Genomic DNA, 23,436 nt, shown 5'->3' with positions numbered 1-23,436 from the left:
GTAATTCTTCCACAACTTTTTCAGTGCCTTTACTTGCTTCTTCCTTTTCTGGGATTCCAATGATGCACATGTTATTTGTCTTGATGGTGTCCCACATTATTCTTAGGTTTTCTTCTTTTTCCTTCCTTTTTGAGTCTGCTTTTTGCTCTAGCAAATCAGTGTGACAATTTTGTCTTCTATTTCACTGGTTCTTTGTTCCATCTCTTCAACTCTGCTCATGTGTCCCTCCATCATGTTGACAGCATCTGAAACATTGGACCTCATTTTTTGGATAATGGTTTCTGGTTTCTCCAGTGGCGCTAATGCCTCGTTTCTTTTCTCTGCATTGTCCTGGACTGTTTTTTTTTTTTAGCTCCTCCTGGTTTTTGCTTGTAGTATCCTGTAATTCTTCAAGTTTGTCTTTCATCCATTGAAAATATTCAATCATTGTTCTTTTAAATTCTGTGTCAGAAAGTTCAATTAGACTTTCTGGCTTCAGGAAATCCATCGATACTGTGTCACCCTTTGGGGGGTAATATCTTGCTTTGTGCTTGCCATCACTATTTTCTATACTGTCTTTCAAATTCATTTAAATGCTAGCGTTAATAAAGATAAAACCTTAGCATCCATGCTACTTTCACATGAATAATTCATTGACACTGACAACATTCCTTAAGTTGTGAACCATTTTATCATGGTTGTTGTTTTTGTTGATTGCTGTAGAGTCAAGCAGGACTCATAGCGACCCTATGAACAAAAGGCCTGAAGACTTCCTATAACTATTGTTATTTATCAAAGTTCTGTTAACCAGAACATAATAGTTTGTGAACAGCTAATTAGTGTTTTCATTTAGTTGTTTGGTATTGTATAAAACTATCCTTCATATACATTTGAGAAAAATCTTTTGAATTTGTTACAACCAAAATACTAGAAATACTGGGTATAATAATACTTCATTTTTGAGACAAAGGCAACGATATTTCTCAAGAGCTCTGAAGCAGGAATTTTCTGAAAACTCCTTTTGGAAATAAACTTTTATATGCATTTAGGCTTGAGTTTTCCTGGATTTTATGACCTAGGACAAAACACTTTGTGAAAAGAAGCCTCTTATTCTATTACAGTTAATTTTAAGGTCTCTCTTTCTCATTTCCATCAAGTTGACCCTCCAGTGAGTTTTTGAGCAAGAGATTGTCCACCTTTCTGCTTGAGTGGCTGGGTGCAAACAACTAGCAAGAAGTGGCCATTGTGGTAGAGCCCAATTCCCTCTGGACTAGGCCATCATCAGTGGCTCTCAAATTCTAACATGGTCACCTCAGATGTACAAAAATAGAATCATTAAATGATCTCAAATTATAAGGGGTAACTCTCTATTTAAAAAGCAGAGCGTGCAGTTTAGTTTTCTATCCCTGCAGCAATGCCGTGAAATTTAGGGTGCTTGTAATACTTTACGTGTTTCTAAGTGAAGGTTATTTGAACTCTCATTTTTTAATAGTTTTATTAAAAAGCCCACATTCCTTAGCAATAAGAAGCCACAAATTAAATTTTTACATTTTAAAATGATGCTTTTTCTTTTGAATGATTTAATCTCATTACTTACTTGCTCTAAGGTATCTTCTAAGCCCATTTTTTTGTGTAGAACTTTATTAATCTCTTCTTCAGTTTGGTTCAGGAGTTCCTTGAGTGGTACCTACAAAACACACAAGAATGTGGGTTATGTATGAGAACCATAGCTGCAAAATTCCTCCCTCAAATGGGATGGGAGCAGCTAGTAGTGGTTTTATTATAATAGCAAAATGACAAATCATGACATTTTTAATACAAATGAGTATCAACAACAACAACAACAACAAAAAGAGTAACTTTTTTTTTCTTTTTTCCAAATTTTGCTGTTGCTGTTTACTGTCAAGTTGGAACTGACTCATAGCTGACCCTAAAGCAGGTTTTCAGAGGCAATAAATTACCGGAGAGGTTGCGCTTTTCCAATAGAGCAGCTGGTGGATTCAAACTATGTGCCTTTGGGTTGCCAAGCATAAGTCCTTACCACTAAGCCACCACAGCTCCCTTAAATTAAAAACAAGCAAACAAACCAACCAACCACAAACCTAGCTTTTTAAATGTTTATATTTCGGTTGAGTTAGATTTAGGTTTAGAAGGTACTAGGTTTAAGGTTAACATTTTATTTGGGCTTAGTTTTGAGTTAGGGTTAGGTTTAAGTTTAGGTTCAGTTCTAGTGTTAGGGTTAGTGTTTAATGTCAAATTTAGTGAGAGTTTTAAGTACACAGTTAGGGTTAAGCTTAAGTAAGGTTTTAGGATAGTTACGATCACATTTAAGGTTGAAGTTATTAAGATTTAGGATTAGCTACAGTTTTTGGTGGAGCTCAGTGATTAAAACAAACTTGGAAAGAGGAGTGGCATCCACTTCCAAAATAGCTTGCCTCTGGAAACTATGAACCTAGAGAAACCAGGAAAATTATACAAGTATCCAGGGCTTTTGTTCATGAAGTCACTATGAGTCGTCCATGACCTACAGCACCTAACAACAACACTTTAATAACCTGTTTTTGTTAAACAGGCAAAATTCCAGATTTACTTATTAAAATTTTAATTTCAACCACCAGTTAATAGTTACATGTATATGTTGTTTGATGTCATTGTGCTGACTAGGACTCAGCATGAGTGTGAACATAGTTGGGAGCCCTGTCTCGTCCTGTGCCACTGCTCTAAGATCACTACCACCACGTCAAGTTTACTTTTATGTAGAATCTCTTTTAGCCCAAGTTGGTAGTTAATTTGGGAATTTATCTCTATCATTAAAGTTATTAAATCACACTATCTTACTTTAAAAACAGTGTAAAAACGTTTCATATGTATTTTTATGTTCCAGTTCTTAGGGGTATACATTTACATTATGCAGTGCTTGGAAAGGTGAAGGGCCCTGTGAAAAAGACAGACCCTCAATCAGGTGGAATGACACAGTGACTGCTGTAATAGATGTGTCAGGAAGTATGGGGATCTGTTGTTCACAGAGTTACTATGGATCCTATTTGACTCAATGGTATTTAATAACAACACCAAATTTCTTTAAAGGTACATAAATTTTTCTAAAAATTTTTTAAATATCATTTTTTTTAATGTATGTATCGCCAAATCAGATCTGACTGGTACAAGAGGAGAGTGTCCCTCCTTCAAAAGGTACATAAATTTTTTTTAAGCTCTGTCCACCTCCTTTGTCCTAGACTACTTTGGTGATATTTCTTACATATTTCCCGTTTTACTAATTTCAATGATACTTCATTGCCTCCCTTTTTGATTTTACTTTTAACAGAATTAAATTCATATTTTAGAATGAATAGACAGGAATGGTTAGGTTAAAATGTATTTAATATGAAACAAACTATTTTAAAATGTGCAATTCGATGCCATTTATTACCTTGACAGTATGCATGATACAATCATTATCTTTAAGTTGAAGACATTTTGGTTGCCTCGGAAGTAAACTCCGTATCTCACTATGCATTGTCTTTTAAAGGTTTTAATGAGTTTTAATTTTGGCCTGTTCTTTTTAAAGATGGCCAGGCTCTATTCACCTATTTAAGAATGGATTTAATTTTTTTCAAACATATTTGTAGCATGTAGGGGTTGTATGATAATGAAGCTATTTCTAATTTTTTATTGTTCTATTTTATTTAATTAGTGATCTACTTATGAAAATCAGCCAGTGAAAAACCCTCTGGTCCACAATGTTTCAGACCATTGTGCATGCAGTCAACTACATGATTATGATGGAGGATTATTTCCAGAGATTGCAGACATTTGCTCCTTCCCTAAGCAATAGTTTTTTTCTGTGCTAGGTAATCTCCTCTATTCAATAGCACCTAATGACACAACTGCTCTTATAGTGCTTATTGTTGTTAGGTGTCCTCTCTTGTGCCAACCTCACAATCTCTCACACACTTGAGCCCATTGCTACACTGTGTCAATTCACCTGGTTGAAGGTCTTTCTCTCCCTTAGCCTTCCCCTCACATTTCCAAGCATGACATCCCTCTCCAGGGAATAGCTTTCCCTAGCAACAAGTTCAAAGTACATGAGACAAAGCTTTGTCGTCCTTGCCTCCAAGGAGCAATAGGCACTCAAATAGTTGTTGAATGAATGAATGGTTCTCTAGCAAAAATATGCACAGCCTTTTGACAAATAAAGAAAAAAAAATTATTACCAGAAATAGTCTCTGACTTATGTCAACATTCTTTTATTAAAAGACTGAGGTTTTTAAAAATTGACGTTTTTAAGGAGTTCTGAAAATACTAAAGCCTATGAATAGTTGATAAGTTTTCAATAGAACAATTTAAAAATGTTTTTCTCGAAATTATAACTTTAGCCATACTTCAAAATTAATCAAGATTTCACATCATTGACTGCGAGGTGTTCTTTAAGCCTCTACTACATTTCATGTCATTAAGTGTCTTTACGCATGGAACACTGTACTGTCAACTGTCCCCTTATATATCTTTCACAGTTTCATGCCAGTGTCACCATTAACTCCACAAGTCTGTGTTGCTCCATGGGAAGAATGACTTTGTTAGCATACCTACAATGGTTTCTAATAAACATGCATATACAGCATTTAGTTAAGCCTTAAAGCAAGTTGAGGAAACATGAGAACAAGGGTCCGGTCATATTTATCTTTACAATCCTGGTATCACAGAATTTTATAAGATGTGCTGTAATTTTTCATTGGCTAGTTGGATTGATAAAAGAGAAAAACAAGGTCTTAAAATTTAAAAAATGAGATTAAATCAAGAGAAGATTTCTATCAAGACAAAACTTTCAATGTTGTATTTATTTCTACATAAATCCTGAGTTATGGATATGTTGCGTTTTAACTACTTCTGCATGAATCAATAATATAATCTAAAAACCTTTTAAAGTAGTCATAAGTACTTACATAAACTTGTGTCTTATATTTGACAAGGCAGTTGGCACCAGCTTCAGGATTAAACTTAATTTCAAAGTCATAACCTCTGGAATTCTCTGCACCCTTCGGGATAAGTTTTAATTTTCTAGCCAATTTGTGGTATTCTGTTAACTGTGCTTCAATCTGTTAAGGACAGAATAGAAAATAAGGAAAAAATGTTAAAGAGGTAAACTTTTCAATTGCCATTTTGCAATTTTACATGCATTATATAATTAAACAATATACAGATTGTGTTATGTGCCATCGAGTCACCTGCTACTCATAGCAACTCTCAGTAAAACAGTCCTAAACCCTATTCTATCCTGTGCCAATCTTACTGTTTCTGACACACCCCAGTCACTGAATCAATCCATCTCATTGAGGGTCTTCCTCTCCTGCACTGTCCCTCTACCCTCCCAAGCATGACATCCCTCTCCAAAGACTGGTCCCTCCTTGCAACACGCCCAAAGTATGTCAGATGAAGCTTCAGAATCCTTGCCATCAAGGAGCACCATGGTTTAACCCTCCCTCAGGATGAACCTGTTCATTCTTTTAGCAGTCCAGGATATACTCAATACCACGTCTCAGAGGCATCAATTCTCCTTCTATCATTCCTGGTCATTGTCCAGTTCTCTGATTCATAGCAAGTGATTGCAAAGACTATGGCCTGTATCAGGCGCACCTTAGTCTCCAGAGTGACATCACTGCTCGTTAGTACTATGAAGAAGTCTCTGGTAGCAGACTTTCCCAATGTAATACATCTTTTCATTTCCTGGCTGCTGGTGCCAAGAGTGTAGACTGTGGAGCCAAACAAACTAAAGCTGTTTACAATCTTAATCTCTTCACCATCCATCCTGATGCTGGCAATTCACCCAATGGTGAGAAACTGTTTTCTTGATAATTGAGCTTCAATCCATATTGAAAGCTGCAGTCCTTGACCTTCTGCAGCAAGCGCTTCAGGTCTTCCTCTGTTTCAACAAGCAGAGTTGTGTCATCTGTATAATGTCGATTGTTGATGAGTCTTCCTCCAATCCTGATGCCACATTTCTCCTCAGAGTGCAGCCTTCTGGATAATCTGTTCTGCTTATAGGTTGAAAGGTATGGAGATAGAACACACCCCTGGAGTACACCCTTCTCAATTTTGAACCATGCAGTTTTTCCTTGCTCTGTTCTGACAACTATCTTCTGGTTTCAAGTATAAGCATGATCAAGTGTTCCGGGATTCCATTCTTCTCAGAGTTAGCCACAGTTTGTTGTGGTCCACACACTCAAATGCCTTTGCATAGTCAATAAAACACAGATAGACATTACTTTGGTATTCACTGTTTTTAGCCAAGATCTATCTAATATTAGCTACAATATCCCTAATACCACAGCCTCTTCTAAACCCAGTTTGCACTTCTGGCAGTTCTCTGTTGATGTGCTGTTCTAGTCATTTTGGATAATCTTCAGCAGAATCTTGCTTGCATGTGACATTAATGATATTGTTCAATAATTTTCATACTCTGCCATACATATATTCAGCAGTTAATAACTATTTATTAATTTTAATGAAAATTGACAAGACTTTGGATTTCCATTCATTCATTGTTGCACTTTGTGCCTACTCTTCCCCCGACCAGTTCTCTCTTCTCTTTTAAAAGTAAAAGAAAAATTCTTTCATTGTTATACAATCCCTCCCCCCAAGTCCATTCCACTATGCAGCCTTCGTTCTGGACTTCTGTCATGACAATAATACCTAATCATATATCCTCTTTAAACAGTTCTCTCCCTCATCTGTTTCAATGCAGTATACTTTATTTATCCGATCTTTCTCAATCTCTCCCCAACCTCGATGTCAGTTGCACTTTACAACTGTGGCACTATGTAGTATTTGTCCTTTTGTGACTGAGATGTTTCACTCAGCATAATGTCCTCCAGGGTTACCCATTTTAAATAGTATTACATGAGTTCCTTGTTTTTCAATGCAGTGTAGTATTACATTGTGTGACTATACCAGAGCTTCTCCATCTATTCGTTTATTGATAAGCACTTAGGTTGTTTCCAACTTTTTGCTATTGTGAACAAAGACCTGATAAACATGGGTGTGCATGTATCTGCTTGGCAGTGGTTATGGTTTCACTGGGGTATATTCCAAGTAGTGGAATTGCTGAGTCAAATGGTATTTCTATTTGCAACTTTTTGAGAATCTGCCATACTGCCTTGCATAGTGGCTGCACCATTTTACATCCCATCAACAGTGAATAAGGGTTCCAGTTTCTCCACAATGTTGCCAGCATTTGTTGCTTGCTGTTCTGTTAAATTCTGCTAATTTTACAGGGGTAAGATCGTTGTTTTGATTTGCATCTCTCTTAGAGCTAGGGATGTCTTCACGTGTTTGTGTGCCATCTGAATGTCTTCTCTGGTGAAGTGTCTGTTCATATCCTGTGTCCATTTTTCAACTGGGTTGTTTACCTTTTTGTGGTGCTAATAATGGATTATTTTTTAGTAGTTAGAGGGCTACTGGAAAATATACAAATGAAAGGTCTTATTTAAATTTGTAGAATAATTTTAATACTACCATTCTTCAATTTACTTCACAAATATTTAAAGAGGTCATATTGATGGTGTTTGTGCTGCTGAGTTGGAACCAACTCATAGCTAACTCTCCAGTTTTTCAAAGGCAGTAAACTGTACAGCAGAAGACTGTCCAATGTATTCCCATAGAGCAGCTGGTGGATTTGAACTGCAAGCTTTTGGGATTGATTGCAGCATAGCCTCTTATCATGTATTGGTAAGAATTTTAAAACTTCACTTTTGAAAATATAAAAACCACCTCTAGTTTTGTCAATAGAGAAATCAAAGCATTCCATTTAGCCAAATGAAATGTAATCATTTAAGTATCAGAATGTTATATTAACTGTTTTGATTAAAATATTTTAGTACCATATTTTTTATTTCCCACTCACATTACTTCCTTCAAACCCATCATAATTATGTCACCAGAAAAGCTTTCTCTGAGGAATTCATCTTTGACTCTAGGACCTCAAGACCACAGTCTCAGGAATATCAAGGTTAATTAGTCTTAGAGAGTCCACAAAGACAGTGTTCTACATACCACTTATTAAGTATTGACTGGGACTGTAAAAGCCTGCAAGTGTCTTCCTAAGGTGTAATCATTTAGTTTCACCCTCTCTATCAATGAAGAGTGAAGAAAACCAATGATATAAGGAAAGAATTAGTCCAAAGTACAAAATGACCAGAACAAGCTCAACCTGACACCAGAGGAAGCAGGTGGTGCTTGCCTGTCTACCACTCCGGGCCGCTCTCAAAGATCCTCTGGCAGCCTGTCCTGGATAGAGTGGGAGAACAGAGATGTGCAGCCTTTGGCTGAGCAGCACACCTCCCAGTGGGTGATGCCACCAGAGCTCCTTATATATATTAGATTGAAAATTTCCTGAGGAAGTCTTTGTCTTCTTAATCTTTATTTCCTGTATGTTCAGCATGGTAACTGGCTCACTGTCTTCGTATAGATGCAACTCCATAGTATAGAGTAGAACGATCCTACAGGGTTTTCTAGGCTACAAATATTTAGGAGGCAATGCACTACATCTTCCTCCTGTGGAGGGGCTGGTGGGTTCAAAAAGCCAACCTTTTGATTAGCAGCTATGTTTAACCATTGCTTCACCAGTAATTCTTTTAAGTGACCTATACTAAGGAGCTCTGGTGAGTAGTACATTACGGACAGGGTTACTAACTGTAAGGCTTCAGTGGCAGTTGCTGGTGGGAGAGGCGCAGTCTCCTCCTGTAAATATTTACATCATTGGAAACCCCAAGGAGGGTCACCCTGAGTTGTGATCAACTTGATGGCAGCTGTTTTGCTTTCAGGATCACTCATTCTCACTGCCACCGAGTTGGAACCATGCCCAGCAGACTCTTCAGCAGGTTTTCAGAGGCTGTCAACTGCATAGACAGAGATTGCTCATCTTTCTCCCAAGGAGTGACTAGTGGACTTGAACCACCAGGGAGGTGGCACGTTTGGGTTAGCAGTATAACACCCTATAGATGAGAATATTAAATTTTAAATAAATATCTAGTATTCTTTTTGTTTATGCCATCCAGTTGATTACGACTCATAGTGACCCTATGAACATTGGCTCCGGAATTTGTCCTATCCTGTGCCAACCTGTCTCTGACACACCTCACTCCTTTGCCACAGTCACTGAGTCAATCCACCTCATCCAGGGTCTTCCTCTCTTGTGCTGACTTTTTATTGTTCTAAAAAGGATATCCTTCTCCAAGGACTGGCCCCTCTTGACATCATTCCCAAAGTATGTGAGATGAAGTTTCAAAATCCTTGTCTTCAAGGAGCAACCTGGTTTCATCCTCTCCAGGGCAGTGCCATTTGTTCTCTTGGAAGTCTAACATTGTCCTCCAGCACCACAATTCAAAGGTATTCTTCTTCTGTCAACTTAGTCACTGTCCAGCTCTTAGATAGACAGCAAGCAACTGAGAAGAGTGGGTAGTACTAGGCACATCTTAAGTCTTCAGACTGACATCATTGCTCTTTAGCACTCTGGAAAAGTCATGGACAGCATATTGTCTCAATGTAACTTGTGTTTTGATTTCCTTACAGCTGCTGACAAGGATGCTGACTGTGGATCTGAGCAAGATGAAATTATTAACTACTTCAACCTTTTCTTCATCTATTACAATGCTGTCAATTGGCCCAATGGTGAGGATTTTTGTTCTCTTTTATGTTGAGATGCAATTTGTACTGACTAGTAGATATTAAAGAAAGAAATGAGTACTGAATAGGTAATGAAGATGTGATTCTTCCTGTTCTAGAGGGTAAAAGGTACAAAATTTTGAAAATTGTTTCAAAGGTTTAGACTTTGTAGGCTTATTTTCTACTTTACTATTAGAAAGTATAGGCTGCTTATCAATACAGGAAATTAGGATGTCACTGAATTTATACAAAGCAATGACTGTATTTCAGTCAGTGCTAAAAAATTCTACCCCTATGCCCACTAAGCTCTTGAGTGAGATCAGCTGTCAAGGGTTGCTGCATTGGGAAGGGCCTGACATACCGTCTCTTTGCCTCTGGCGTATTTGAGCTCCTCATTCCACAACTGCTGTTGTTCATCCTGCAGGTCTCTGGTTAATTTATTAATGGTTTGCTGCAATTCATTTCTTTCATGATTTATTCTCTCAATGTCTGCAACTGAGTATTTCTGGTTATCAACAGTATTCTGTAGGTGCATATTCTCCCGTTTTATTGTTTCACATTCTAGTTCTGCAATGAGAGAAAAGCTGTTAAGTTTCTTCAACTCCTACAAAGACATGGATGACATTATGTAATAGTTGTGGTTGTTAAGTGCCATCGAGCCTAGGCGACTCACAGCGACCCTATGAACGAAAGACCTGGACACCTGCATAACTTTTGTCCTTTCTCCAGGTTCATTACGGAAGTTGATGCCACTCCTGCTTCCAAGCTTGTTTTAATCGGGGAGCTCCACCAAACACTGTCTACCATGGGTAACCATTCTCACATTTGACTCATCAGTGTCACAGTGTTTAGCTTCACAGCAATACGAGTTACCTCTGTACAGTAAGTGGACATATCAGGGTTATATGACCTAAAAGAATGTTTCACCAAAAATACAGTTGGAAGTGACTCACAGTTGACTGCCCACTTGGTTTCCAAGGCTGTAAGCAGCATGGAAGGAGCCTGCCTCAATCTCTTTCCCTTGGAGCCACTTGGCGATTCAAACCACCAGAGACCATGCCACCAGTTTCCTATAGCACTAGCTTACAACTCCAACTCACTCCTATAGAGTCAGAATCAACTCCCAGCTGACCCTCCAACCTGGTTTCACAGGATGTAAATCACATAGGGGAGAATGCTCATGTTTCTCCCTCAGAGCAGCTAGAGGATTTGAACTTCCTGCCTTTGGTTTCGCAGGTCAACTGCTTACACCTAAGGCGCCAGAGCTCTCTTAGCATTCACCAGCATTGCCAATTTACTGAGTTATAAGCATGTCTATCTTCTCCTTACTTCTTTCTTTATAAAAGAAATGTTTGATCTCATTTTGTTAGAAATATTCTTGAAAGATACACATAAAGCTTAAGCTTTCATTTCCCTGAATTTCATGTTTCTGAATTTTAGAAAGTAACACATGAAAAAAATGCCGTGGCCTCAAGCACATTGATTGATTACTATTAAGAATCCTAACACTTGAGAGGGATTGCTTATCTTCTCTTAATGCTTCACTTGAAATGCTTGTAATACTCCTACACAATTCTCAGTAATAAACCAGACGAACCACACATTTCTTTTTCACAAATGAAGAAGTATTTACAGTTTACTATTATTTTACTGATACTTTTTGGTGGTTTCATGAGATAGAAAATAACTATTGTAGTTAGGCTTTTGCTTTGTCTACATAACAATTGTCATGAAGTATTTGATTATACCAAGAAAAATATGGGATAACCAAACAATGATGATTCTGCTGAAAAGTAGTTCTTTTGGTATGTAATGCTGTTCAGGGGGAAAAAAACCAAACCCCCAAACCAAAACTCCACATTTCCTGTCTGCAGGGCTTAGGCTGCCTCTCTGGGTTATGAAGGATCTCTTAACTTTTTTTGTGGCATTTTGCAAAATGAGGACACTGTTGTAAACAAGATGGCACTGAAAAGTACAAGTACTTAGGAATCTTGTAAAGGAAGCAAAAATGTCTTACAATTTATTGTTTAAGCCAAGAAAAACAAAAGTATTGACATACTGTTACAACAGAGGGCTTGTGACCCAGCCAACAGGAGCTTCACTAACCCAAAGGCTGAACCTCGCCGGCAGTTCGAATCCACCTGTGGCTCCATGAGAGAAAGACCAGAGATCTCCACTTGTGTAATGTTACAGTCTTGGGAACCAACAGAGGCTCAGCCATATGTTGTTCCTTCCTCCTTGGCAGTCAGTTTTAGTTCATATGAAACATTAGCCAAATATTTGTAAAGGGGAATAATGACCAAAATTAAAATATATGTGGTTATACAGAGCAGTGTTTCACAATCTTCCATGACTCATGGTTTAGGTAGATGACAGTATTTTTAGAGCAGATTGGCATAAATGGATGAGGATTCTCATGACCAAAGGGGTTAAGACAATCATTCTAAAGAAATTTATCTCTTGGCTCAGGTCTAACTACTTTTGCAAGAATAGTTGAGAACCTCAAAGTTAGAGCTCATAGAAAATGAATAGTTGGCTTAAGTAATTTTTGTATTTATTACAGGAATCTGCATTAAGTAGATAGCATTGACAGAGTATACATAGGTATCCTTCATTCTTGAACATGTTGTTATGTGCCGTCGAGTCCCTTGCGACTCATAGCAACCCTATGTACAACAGCCCTAAACCCTGCTCTATCCTGTGCCAATCGCATTGCCTCTGACACACCCATCCTGATTACCCCAGTCACTGAATCAATCCACCTCATAGAGGGTCTTCCCCTCCTGTGCTGTCTCTCTACCCAGAATGATGTCCCTCTCCAAAGACCTGTCTCTCCTTGCAATATGTCCAAAGTATGTCAGACGAAGCCCTAGAATCTTTGCCTCCAAGGAGTAGCCTGGTTTAGCCCTCTCTAGGATGAATCTGTTTGTTTTCTCGTACATAATGGCTTTAAATAATCACAAAAGGGAAAAACACATATGGAATGAAAACACTTCAGGTTGGTAGCTATCGAATGCCTCAAAGCAAAACACTCTAGTTTTACTGAGGAAGTATTTTTCAATGGTGAGAGAAATTTGTATGTAGAATTTGCCAGCTGGACTCAGTTTAGATCCCCATTTTTTTGGCAATATCCAAAGCATCACTCAGGAGCAAGTCCCACATAGGCCTTCTTCTCTCCATCAGGCTTAATTAGGGTGTTGACCTTAGCCACATCAATGTCACAGAGCTTCTTTATAGCTTGTTTGATTTGGTGCTTGTTAGCCTTGACATCCACAATGAACACACGTGTGCTGTTATTGTCTATCTTCTTCATGGCTGACTCAGTGGTCAGGGGAAACTTGAAGATGGCATAGTGGTCAAGCCTGTTTCTCCTAGGTGTGCTCTTCTGGAGGCCTTTGGAGTCTCAGTGTCTCAGGCCACCAGAAGGTGGGTGACGTGCGGATCTTCTTTTTTTTTTGTGGCTGTGGATGCCCTTTAGGGCTGCCTTTTTGGCTTTTAAGCCCTTGCTTTGGCTTCAATTTTGGGAGGGGCAGGGGATTCTTCTTCGCTTTTGGCGCCATTTTCATAGAAAGGTGGAACTATTTTAAAAATCTTCATAAGACCAAGTAGGAAATAAGTTAACACTCTGGGCTAAGTATCAGTAGGAAGATAAAATAGTAGTATTAGCAAGTACTGACTTAATTGTATTGTAATCCTTGTAGTAATAAAAAAAATTAGGGTAAACTTTCCATCATGGATTGAATTGCTGTAGCTGCTGTCAAGCACCAAATCCCTATGTACAAAACCCTGCCTCATCCTGTGACATCCTCACAATCTCTGCTGTGCCCAATGTTACAGTTGCTATGTCAATTTACCTCATTTACGGTCTTTACCTTCATTTGTTCTTGCACCAACATTCTAATTCAAAGACTCAAGTTCTTTTTTGATCGTTTTTCCTCTTCATCCAATTTTCACACACTTAGGTGACTGAAAACATCATAGCTTAGGGAGAGATCACCATTGTTTTCAAAATGACATCTCCGCTTTTAAAATTTAAAGGTCTTTTCACAAATTTCCCCAAAACAATACACCGTTTTTCTTTTTTAAGTTTTTATTGTTGGAAGCAGGACTGTAATTTTGTTGAAAGCAGCCACGTCCATGGACTGCACATAGTCTTCAAGAGCAATTATTTGTTTTTCCAGCATATCTGGGCCAACTTTATCATCTTCAACTACACACTGTATCTGAAGCTTCTTAATACCATATCCCACAGGTAGTAGCTTGGAAGAGCCCCAGACCAAGCCATCTGCCTGAATACTGTGGACACACTCTTCCAGTTTTGCCATGTCAGTTTCATCATCCCACGGCTTCACGTCTATTAAGACTGATGACTTGGCAACTAGTGCAGGTTCTTAAAAAGGAAGAAAATATTCTTTTAAAACAGCCCATTTGTCACTGTAGTGTAAACACATTGGTTGGTTTGAAGTGAAGCATCCTCATGGACGTTCTGTCACATACATGTCAACTTCTTTCTTACTAAGAAAGAGGAGTTTGTTTGTGACAGTTGCTTTACCACAGTGGAATGCCACAACCATTTGATTTCTTGACTGTTCCTTCTGTGGGTGTTCATGTGAAATGAAATCCTTCGTCTCTGATATAAATTACTTCTCCTTTTGTCAGCCCTATCCCTTTATGTCTCTGAGTTCACTGTAAGGTCTTACAAACTCAACTCACTGCTGTCAAGTTGAGATGGACTCATAATGGGCCCTTCGGTGGGTTTTCGGTGGCTGTAAATTGTATGGGGGATTGCCTATCTTTCTCCTGTGGGGTTGCTGGTGGTTTCAAATTGGGAGAGAAGCACTGCCTTTGGCTTAGCAGTGCAAGCAAGCCCCTATGAACTTTGACAGAAAGTAAAAACAAAACACCACACTGAGGAATGGCTGTAGATGCAGTTGGTGGCTGCAGTTGTAGATGGTGTAGGTGATGTGCATGGCCGCAGAGGTTGGTGACTGATGGGCTAGGTGCCTGTAGGCTGCATCAGGTTACTTGCAGTGTCCAGGGCAACAAGGACAATCTCTCAGGAGGCTGCCCTCTATCAGATCTCAGCGCTATAAACCACACCTCCCAGAGAACTAAGGGCATTGACCTTAGCCATATGGTCTAATAGGGTGGGGCTTTCAAGATGCATCTCATCCTAATGAACATGGCAAAATATCTTACTCCAGAACGAGGTCTTAAGCACAGACAGATAGGCTAGAATCACAAAGTGGAAGGCTATGGCTGGAAGAGTTATATTGAATTCACTGTAAATAATGTTGTTTGTTGGTCCAATTGTATAGAATTTTGTTTAACGTTGAGGTCCAATACATACTGAAGGCTATCTTTTTGGATCTTTATTTCTCAATGTTTTAAGTGCTTTCCATTTTTCAGAAGCAAGGCTATGCAATGTACCTATCTCATGCTGGTTTTGTCCAAATCTGACACTTCATATATAACCACCTTCTCAGATTATTAGCTAAATGTACAGGCTGAGTAAGTATGGGGAAAGGCTACAACTCTGATGTACATCATTCCTGATTTGGAGCACACAGTAACATCCTGTAGGTATGAATGGCCTCAGACTATACAGTTTACCCATGGGAGTGATTACATGTTCTGGGTTTCTCAATCTTTCTAATGTTATCCATAAGTTGTTATCCACACAGATGAATACCATGGCATAGTAAGACATAGGTAAACATCTTTCTGGTATTCTCTACTTTTAGCCAAGAGCATTGAACATTACCAACGGCATCTGTCAGAATCTCTTCTGAATATGGCTTGGATTTCTGGTAGTTCCTTGCTAATGTACTGATGTAGTCATTTAAAGATTATGATATACCTGATCCAGTCCATGGTTATTTCAATTGCTTTATATGCACCTGAAAGCTGGACAATAATAAAGATGACACACATCTGAAAGTTGGACAACGAATGAAGAAGACAGAAGAATTGCTGTCTTTGAATTGTGGTGCTGCTGAAGAGCATTGAATACACCATGGACCCTCAACTAGATGGACTGACACAGTGACTTCAACAATGGACTTAAGCATGACGAAGATGATGAAGATGGTAAAGGATTTTGTTGTTCATAAAGTCGCTATGAGGCATGTTTGTCTCAAAAGCACATAACAACAAAAGCTTCCAGAAATGAGTGAGTACATTTACGTTGTTTTAAAGAATTACATTGGTGGTACTTTGATACATAAACCATAGTTTTCTAGGACAGCACAAAAGATCCTGAAGGAAAGATGATATAGATGACAGAGCTATCTCTATATGTGACAGTTCCCACATGCATCATTTTCCAGTCTGAGAGAACTTTTAGCATTACGTGTATCCTTACCTAGTCTAGCAATATCTTCATCAAGACTCTTCAATTTTTGGTCAAGGATGGCTGAATGAGACTCCAGATTGCTCATGTATGCCTGGTATTTTTGAACATCCACTTGTAAAGAAGCTTTGAGTTTTCTCAATGACTCTAGACGACTCTTTTAAGACAAAATATGAAATTGGTCTTATCAAGAATCATTCCTTATTTTATTTGAAAGTTAAGCATTAGATTCATCTTGGAGAAAAGTAAATTAAAATTTTCTTCACACTTTTAGAATGAGTCAAAAGAATCAAAGGGACTAAAATCAAAGGTCAGAGTAGAAAAGCACAAACATTTTGAATCTGATATTTTACAGAACAGTCGGATTGCTTCAGTGACACACCACAGAAATGAAAACTGTTATTTAGCTTTTAGAAAGCTCTCAGGACACCATGTATTACAGAAACTAATTTATTATTATTATTTTTTCACTAACTACATAGCTCAAGATCTCCTGTGAACAGTATTCCCTGAAGGTATATAACATAGAGACCTTGTATAAAAGATTCTTTTGGTCTTATGCAAAGAGGTAAGAATGTTTCATCATATTCTGAGCACCATTAAACTAAGACTGATAAACCACAAGGGAAAAAAACAAAAAGCTCTACAATTACAAAACATGGGTTCATTGGGAGTTCTGTCCTATGTAAAAAAATTTAAACTTTAAGAATTAAAAAGTGGGGAAGAAAAACCTTATTATTCTTGGAGGAAATCTGAAAATGTAAGTGATCTTATATGTATATACATCTGTTGAAGACAATATGTTTACTAACCGGTTCTTTTTCTCTGTCTTTTTCCAATCTTGCTATCTGCTCAGTCAGTGCTTTGTTTTTTGCTGCTAATAATTCCAACTTTGAAGCATCTACATTAAATATATCCTCTGGAGGAAAAAAAGAAAAACACTTTATTGTAAGATCTCAAATGTGCCTACAACACTCTTCCCCAGGGTTTCACCATAGCTTATGCTCTCATTTCCTTATATTCTACCTTCTGTAAAACTCCCCATTCTTTCCTTTATTCCCCTCACTATCCCTCTTATTCTGCTTTATTTTTCCCCAACTCTATCACCATTTGACTTAGTGCTCATCTGAGTACTGTTCTATTAGACTGTAAATGATAGAGCAGATTTTTATGTTTCGCTCATAAGTGTATTCCCATTGACTACATGGTGGTTAGCACATTGTACAATGAGTACAATTTATATGCTTAATTAATTGCAGATAGTAATACAAAATAACTCACTGGATACTTTTTGTATTAGAGCTATTACAAATATTTTCTTTCAGAAACAAAATATCCCATCATTCCTTATTCTCCTTCCTATGTATGTAAGGGGAAGGCACAATTCCCGTAAAGAGAAGGGAGAACAGAAGACAGGAAAGAAAGCTTTCACTTTTTGTGCTTATAGTAATAGGATGATACTCTTCTGTTTTGTCTCTATCTGTCATACTGCCATTTTATTCACAAGGCTAATGTAGCAGAAAGAATAATAATGCAAAATAATAATTCTGGAACATTTTAGAGTTAGCTGTTAAACAAGTGGGATTATTATGCTACTTAATTATAGTTGAGTGAAACAAAGAATTTTCTTATTTGGATTCATTAATAAGTGGTATAAGGTATTGTAATACCACTTACTTATGAATGAAATGAAGTTGAATGCAATTAAGAATTTTCTTATTTGGATTAATAATTTTCGGCTACAAATTAACAATAAAGCAAGGCTATCATAAGGATACTCTTTTCAGGAGGAATAACTCTTGCTCATTATCTTTTGTGCACCTGATCAACTCTTAGTATTTTACATATGTTGTTGTTGTTAAGTGTGGTCAAGTGGTAGGTGACTCATAGTGACCCTATGAATGAAAGTCCAGGACACCTGTATAACTTTCTTCCTTTCTCCAGGTTCACAGGGTTCGGAGGCAAGATATTATGGAATTAGATGCCACTCCTGCTTCCAAGCTTGTTTTAATTGGGGAGCTTCACCAAACACTGTCTACCATGGGTAACCATTCTTGCATTTGACTCATCAGTGTCAGTGTTCGGCTTCACAGCAACCACAAGTCACCTCTGTACAGCAAGTGGACATACCAGGGTTACATGACTTACAAGAATGTTTCACCAAAAACAATTAAAGGCTGGACCAATAGGATTTTAAGCTAGCACCTGGAGCAGGCTCCACAGGCTCGATCCCACCCTACTTACCCTTACTCTAAGGGTCAGGGCTACCCATCCACCTCCAAAGGCCAAAAAGAACAGTAACACAATGAAAAAGACCCCAGAAACTTCCCTTGCTTGACTGCCACCAAGAGGAGCTGTCATGGAGATGCTAGCCATCCCACCAGATTAGCTGGGTGACGTCCATATAATATATATAATTTCATATAATCCTTTAAAACTGTTAGCCAGGTTAAGTATCTTGTTAATGCCACATAGCTAGTAAGAGGTAGTACTTCAACATTCATTCCACTTACTTCTCTCTACACAAAAAGCCAAGGAAGATCAAGATGCATTTAAGGGAATGGGTCTATAAATACATTCTAGGTTAAGACAACCAGAAGCTCTGAAGGAAGAATTAGTCTAAATAACCAAAACAAACATGTTAAGAAAAAAAGAACACTTACTCAACTTTGACTGCAATTCTGCATTAATCTCAACATAGCTGTCAACGCCAGACATGAAGCCCTCGTAGCATTTGATGGTATACTCTAAAAACAACTAACAAGACCAAACAGATTTTATAAACAATGTCATGGTTTCTCCATTTAGTTTGTTTTGTTTTCACATGTGAAAGCAAACATCAAACACTAACTTATAATACTAAGCAATTATAAATAAATAAAAAACTATAAATCTAGGGTATAACACTTCCCACACAGTATAGACTCTCACAGTCCCTCAATACCTTGAATATGACTAAGGAGGATGAAAATAACACTTAAATCTGAGTAATTATCACACATAGGAGACAAGTAGAATTTTGGGAAACTTAAAGAAGCTTATTAAGAAATATTGGATTGGAGGGGAAGGGAGATAAAATGTGCAACAGTGAATTGAAAACTCAATGTTTCAGTAAACTTTAAAATCACAATAAAAGTATAATTAAACACAAAGTATACAAAGTTGATAATTTTAAGGAATAATACACACTGAGAAAAATGTAAGTGAATTGTTGACCATATAAGTCCAATTTAATTGAAAAAAATGTAGTCATTAAAGCCAGAATAAAATCAATCAAGACTGTCAATTAATTATATTGTAACTTCAGCCTAAAAAGTGACACGGACATGGAGATCTAAATATTAGAATTTATCTGAATAAACTACCTTTGTAGATATGGATGTTTTAGTCACTGGGGATACATAATTCATTTAGCGGCAAGGAAAGCTGATCAGAATTTTCCATAGCCTGGAAGTAAATATCCCTAAAGATGTAATTAACTCCCTTTGCACAGGTTCTCTCCTTAGCAACCTTCTCATTGTTTGGCTAATATAGAGCAATAGCTTAAACAGGCATTTTTAATATTCCTGTTATTAGGAAGGCGTATCACTCATGGTAAATGAATTTAACTTGTCTACTTCACAGATAAATCCCAGGTGATTTTTCTAAGAGTGGATCAGCTTCACTAAGTTTGTTGAGGTTTTGGACCTATAAAATGGAGGATTAAATCTTACTCCAGTGAAATTGGATACTCTGATAACTCCTTTCAATTGAAAGCAGCACTTTATAGTTGTCAAAATGCTTTTTTTACATGTTATTTAAAATACAGGTAGGTATTGCTCTTAGGTAACATCTGATTGCCTATGTAACTATGGCTTCTTATTTTTTTCTTTTTAAAGGGAAAAATGCTCTCCTCCAATGATTTCAAAGATCCTACACCCAGACTCTTGCTGCTCTGAACCTTAGTGGGTACAGGCAGGTAAGGGCTGAGTGCAGTCTCTTGAACTTATGCTTACTCCACTTCCTCTCTGCTCACTTCTCACTATTGCTATTGCTGGTGCCAGTTCCCATTCTTTTAGTCTCTGCCAGAAGCTCTAGCAGCAATGGCAGTGGCAACAAGGACAATCAGAAGTGGGCTCCAACACATTTTAACATGGTATGTTCAATTTCTAAATCATAGAACATTTTTTTCACAGAATGTATCATAAATGGTAAGCGAAGCTTAAGTAATAGCTAAAGTAGCTGAACAGTTCATTGGTATAGTCTTTATGTTTTGAAAGTTAATTGAGTTTTTGGATGAAACTTAGTAGTAATTAAATTTAGTCCAGTATACTCATTGTAATGTGGGAGGTTCTCGCAAGAGTAGGATCAAAGGCTTTTTAGTAGTGTCTCTAGCAGGAATAATTCCTGAAGTGGTAAAGGGCATGTTATTCTTTGTACTTAAAGACAAAAACAAAGTCAGTTGGCACATCTCTGAACTAGTTTCCAGGCAGGCAGTAATAAAACATGAAGGTGAAGTTATTTAAATTTGTCTTTGTGATACATGCACTAGAGACTTACAGCAAAACTATTTCATACACACACTTCATTTTTAGAGTTCTTCAAGAAGTAGGGTGAGGCTTTCTACACAGTTTAGATTTCAAAAAGTTTGTGGTGGTAACCAGTTCAGACTGCCTTGCCCACTTAAGGAAGTGGAACCACAGGTCTCAGTGGCACTACGCCTAACTAAAATGACCACAAAAAACAAGCAAAAAACCACATGCAGTATTTAAAGACCTAATCTATTATCTTTTTATATTGACAGAATAATATTAAAATAATATTGTTAGTATTGAAATTTTCATTCTAAAAGATAGGGGAGAAAAAAAAAATGTCCTTATCTAGAACATCAACATATCAACATTAGCTTGTCAGGATATAAACCAATCTGGTTTTTTCACTGAGCTAACATTTTCAGAGCCCTGTTTCCAATTACTTAGGAAGCCATATGTGACTTTTACAGTAGACGAGTGAGTAAAATTTGTAAAAAGAAACTGCAGTAGTTTTCGAGGAAGCTACAAAAGGATGTATATTACTAGAAACACACTGGGCTATTTAATATTAAGACAACTATTATATCATAAAGTTTGATACCTTATTATGCATAATTCCATCTTCAGTTTCCTCTCCCCAAGGATGTCCATCATCAAATGAAGGTGAACTCTCTTTCATGGCAGTGTATAACTAATTTGCATACAAATAATAAACAGAGTTGTCTTTAGCTCTAAGCCATACAGCTTTCTTGTTTTATCAAATTTGTTTTTCATGTTATTTTCATAAACATATTATTGCATGATTAAAATTTCTGAAAATTATAAGTCTTAATTAATATGTATGTTTTAATATTTTAAGAAATGAATCCTGTATAGTTATGGATTATTTACAAAAAAAGAGATATACTGATCTTTAGGCTGCTCTTAACTCATACAGAGCATATAAACATATTTTAATATAATTCTAACAAAATATAAAACAACATTGCCACATAAGGGGTAAACCAATAATGATTATTTCTCTTATGAACTAAATTTTGGGCTCAAGTTTTACCAACTGACTTTTTTCCAGTATGTGTAAATTTAAATAAAATTTTATTATATAAAATGTCCTAGAAATCCCCTATGCTCTTATTTAAAGCTTAAAAGTGACTAGAGATGATGCACTATAGAAAAAAAAAATTCAGAGTGCTGCTGGATCCGAATTGCTAGAGACTCGGCCTTTGTATTAACAGTGCAATTCTCTATGGACTACTCCAGGAGAGATCCCAAAATAGAATTGTTAATTGTATGATAAGCTTCAGTGATTATTCCTGTTAAAAATTAGAAGTAGGCAAGTAAAATTTCAATAGGAAAAACATTGTTCTCTTGCTGAATACATGACAACTAAGTTGATAAAGCAGAAAATATCCCATTTGAAAACCCTGGTAATAAAAATCAACCATGAACAGTAGCAATAAAATAATCCAACTAGGGCCATAAAGACTCTTTTAACAGTAATTTTAGGAACTTCAATTAAAAACAAAAAAAAGGCTATTCTTACTGGGAACCAGTGTAATAGAAACTATGCAGCCCAACTGGAAGAAAGCTGTATTTTACTGAAGAGAACAAGAGATTCGTGAATAAATATTTATTACTTTCCCAAATAAGAAGTCTGAATATTATATAGATAGCAATCTTTCCCCAAGAAATGTATGAATCCAATGTAATATCTAGAAGCAAATAAATTCACAAAGTAACTTTTAGAATCTGCTAAAAAGAATATAGATTGAAGATTTGAGGAAAATTAGGAAACACAAAAAATTCCTCTACTCAAGATCATTAGCTATTGTTGTTAGGTGCTTCTGACTCAATGGCAATTCTTAGTGATCCTAAGAACAGCAGATTGAAACAAAGAGCTATCATCTCACCCCAGCAATAACAGCAAAGTTAAATAAGACATCAAACAAATGCAAGCAAAGGTGGGGTGAGATTAGAATTCTCAGACATTGTTGGTGGAAATGTAAAATGGTGTAGTCATTACATTATGGAAAGCAGTTTTGTGTTTACTCAGAAAATTGGGAACAGAAATAATAATTTGATCCAGCAAATTAGGTTTATATCCCAGATAAATAAGTTGTTACACAAGAGATACAGGCACACCTATGTTCATAATAGCATTATTTATAATAGAGATGTAGGAAGAATTCAGTGTTCACTAATGGACAAATGAATAAAGATACAGTCACATACTGTATGGATACATTCACACAATAGAGTTCTATGAAATGCTAAAAATGAATAAAGAGTAAGAATGAGTGAAGAATTTGTGTCACACTGTGTAACACAGATCTATCTAGAGGAAATTAAGCTAAACTAAATAAGTAGGTCACAAAAGGTAAAAGACCTCTATTACATAAAGTTAAGGAAAGGTTTCTAGAGAGACAGAACCATTCTTGGATGTTACCAGCAAGGAGACACAATGAAGGGAGGAGTAAAAATTCATAGATAAACTGAGTGAAGAGAAAGGCAATATACATTTTGATCAGACATTGTAATTAATTAGTTGTATTTAATGTTATAAAACAAAATATGCATGAAAGAACAAATGAAAATCCTATATGGTTTGCAAATTTTCACTCTACTAAATTTGGGTGGAGTTGTACTGCTAAAACAATGGCAGCTACTCTGTGGGAGAAAGACAGGCAAACTCCTCTCATGTGATTGACAGCTTCTGAAAACCTGCTAGAGGGCCAGCCATAAGTTGGTTCTGAATTAATAGCATGTAACAACTATTAAATAAAAAACTATTGTAAAGTTATAGCATTAGAATTGTCATAATGCAAGAATAGAAGACAGCGGTAACAATTCAAAAGTGAGCGGAAAGAATGGTTTGTTTAAAAAATGGTATTGAATGCATCTTTTTTTTTTGAGATTTTAATGAAAATTTATAAA

General features: G+C 36.9%; 1 protein-coding gene across 1 annotated transcript in view; it reads right to left on the bottom strand.

The window, feature by feature from the left end:
- NDC80 (NDC80 kinetochore complex component) overlaps positions 1–23,436 on the bottom strand; it is a 50,583-nt gene that overhangs the window by 18,152 nt on the left and 8,995 nt on the right. Inside the window, exons 6-12 of the mRNA XM_006891421.1 lie at positions 21,104–21,193; positions 18,655–18,748; positions 16,804–16,910; positions 16,004–16,148; positions 10,001–10,206; positions 4,923–5,075; positions 1,577–1,666 (exon numbers count right to left, since the gene is read on the bottom strand). Of these exons, the coding sequence (XP_006891483.1) occupies positions 1,577–1,666; positions 4,923–5,075; positions 10,001–10,206; positions 16,004–16,148; positions 16,804–16,910; positions 18,655–18,748; positions 21,104–21,193 (885 nt within the window). The remainder of the gene's footprint in view (positions 1–1,576; positions 1,667–4,922; positions 5,076–10,000; positions 10,207–16,003; positions 16,149–16,803; positions 16,911–18,654; positions 18,749–21,103; positions 21,194–23,436) is intronic.

This window comes from Elephantulus edwardii, unplaced genomic scaffold, assembly GCF_000299155.1.
Source record: "Elephantulus edwardii isolate Elephantulus edwardi_28Jun2011 unplaced genomic scaffold, EleEdw1.0 scaffold00097, whole genome shotgun sequence".
NCBI classification, from domain to species: domain Eukaryota; kingdom Metazoa; phylum Chordata; class Mammalia; order Macroscelidea; family Macroscelididae; genus Elephantulus; species Elephantulus edwardii.
This window is presented reverse-complemented; position numbering and strand designations above follow the sequence as displayed.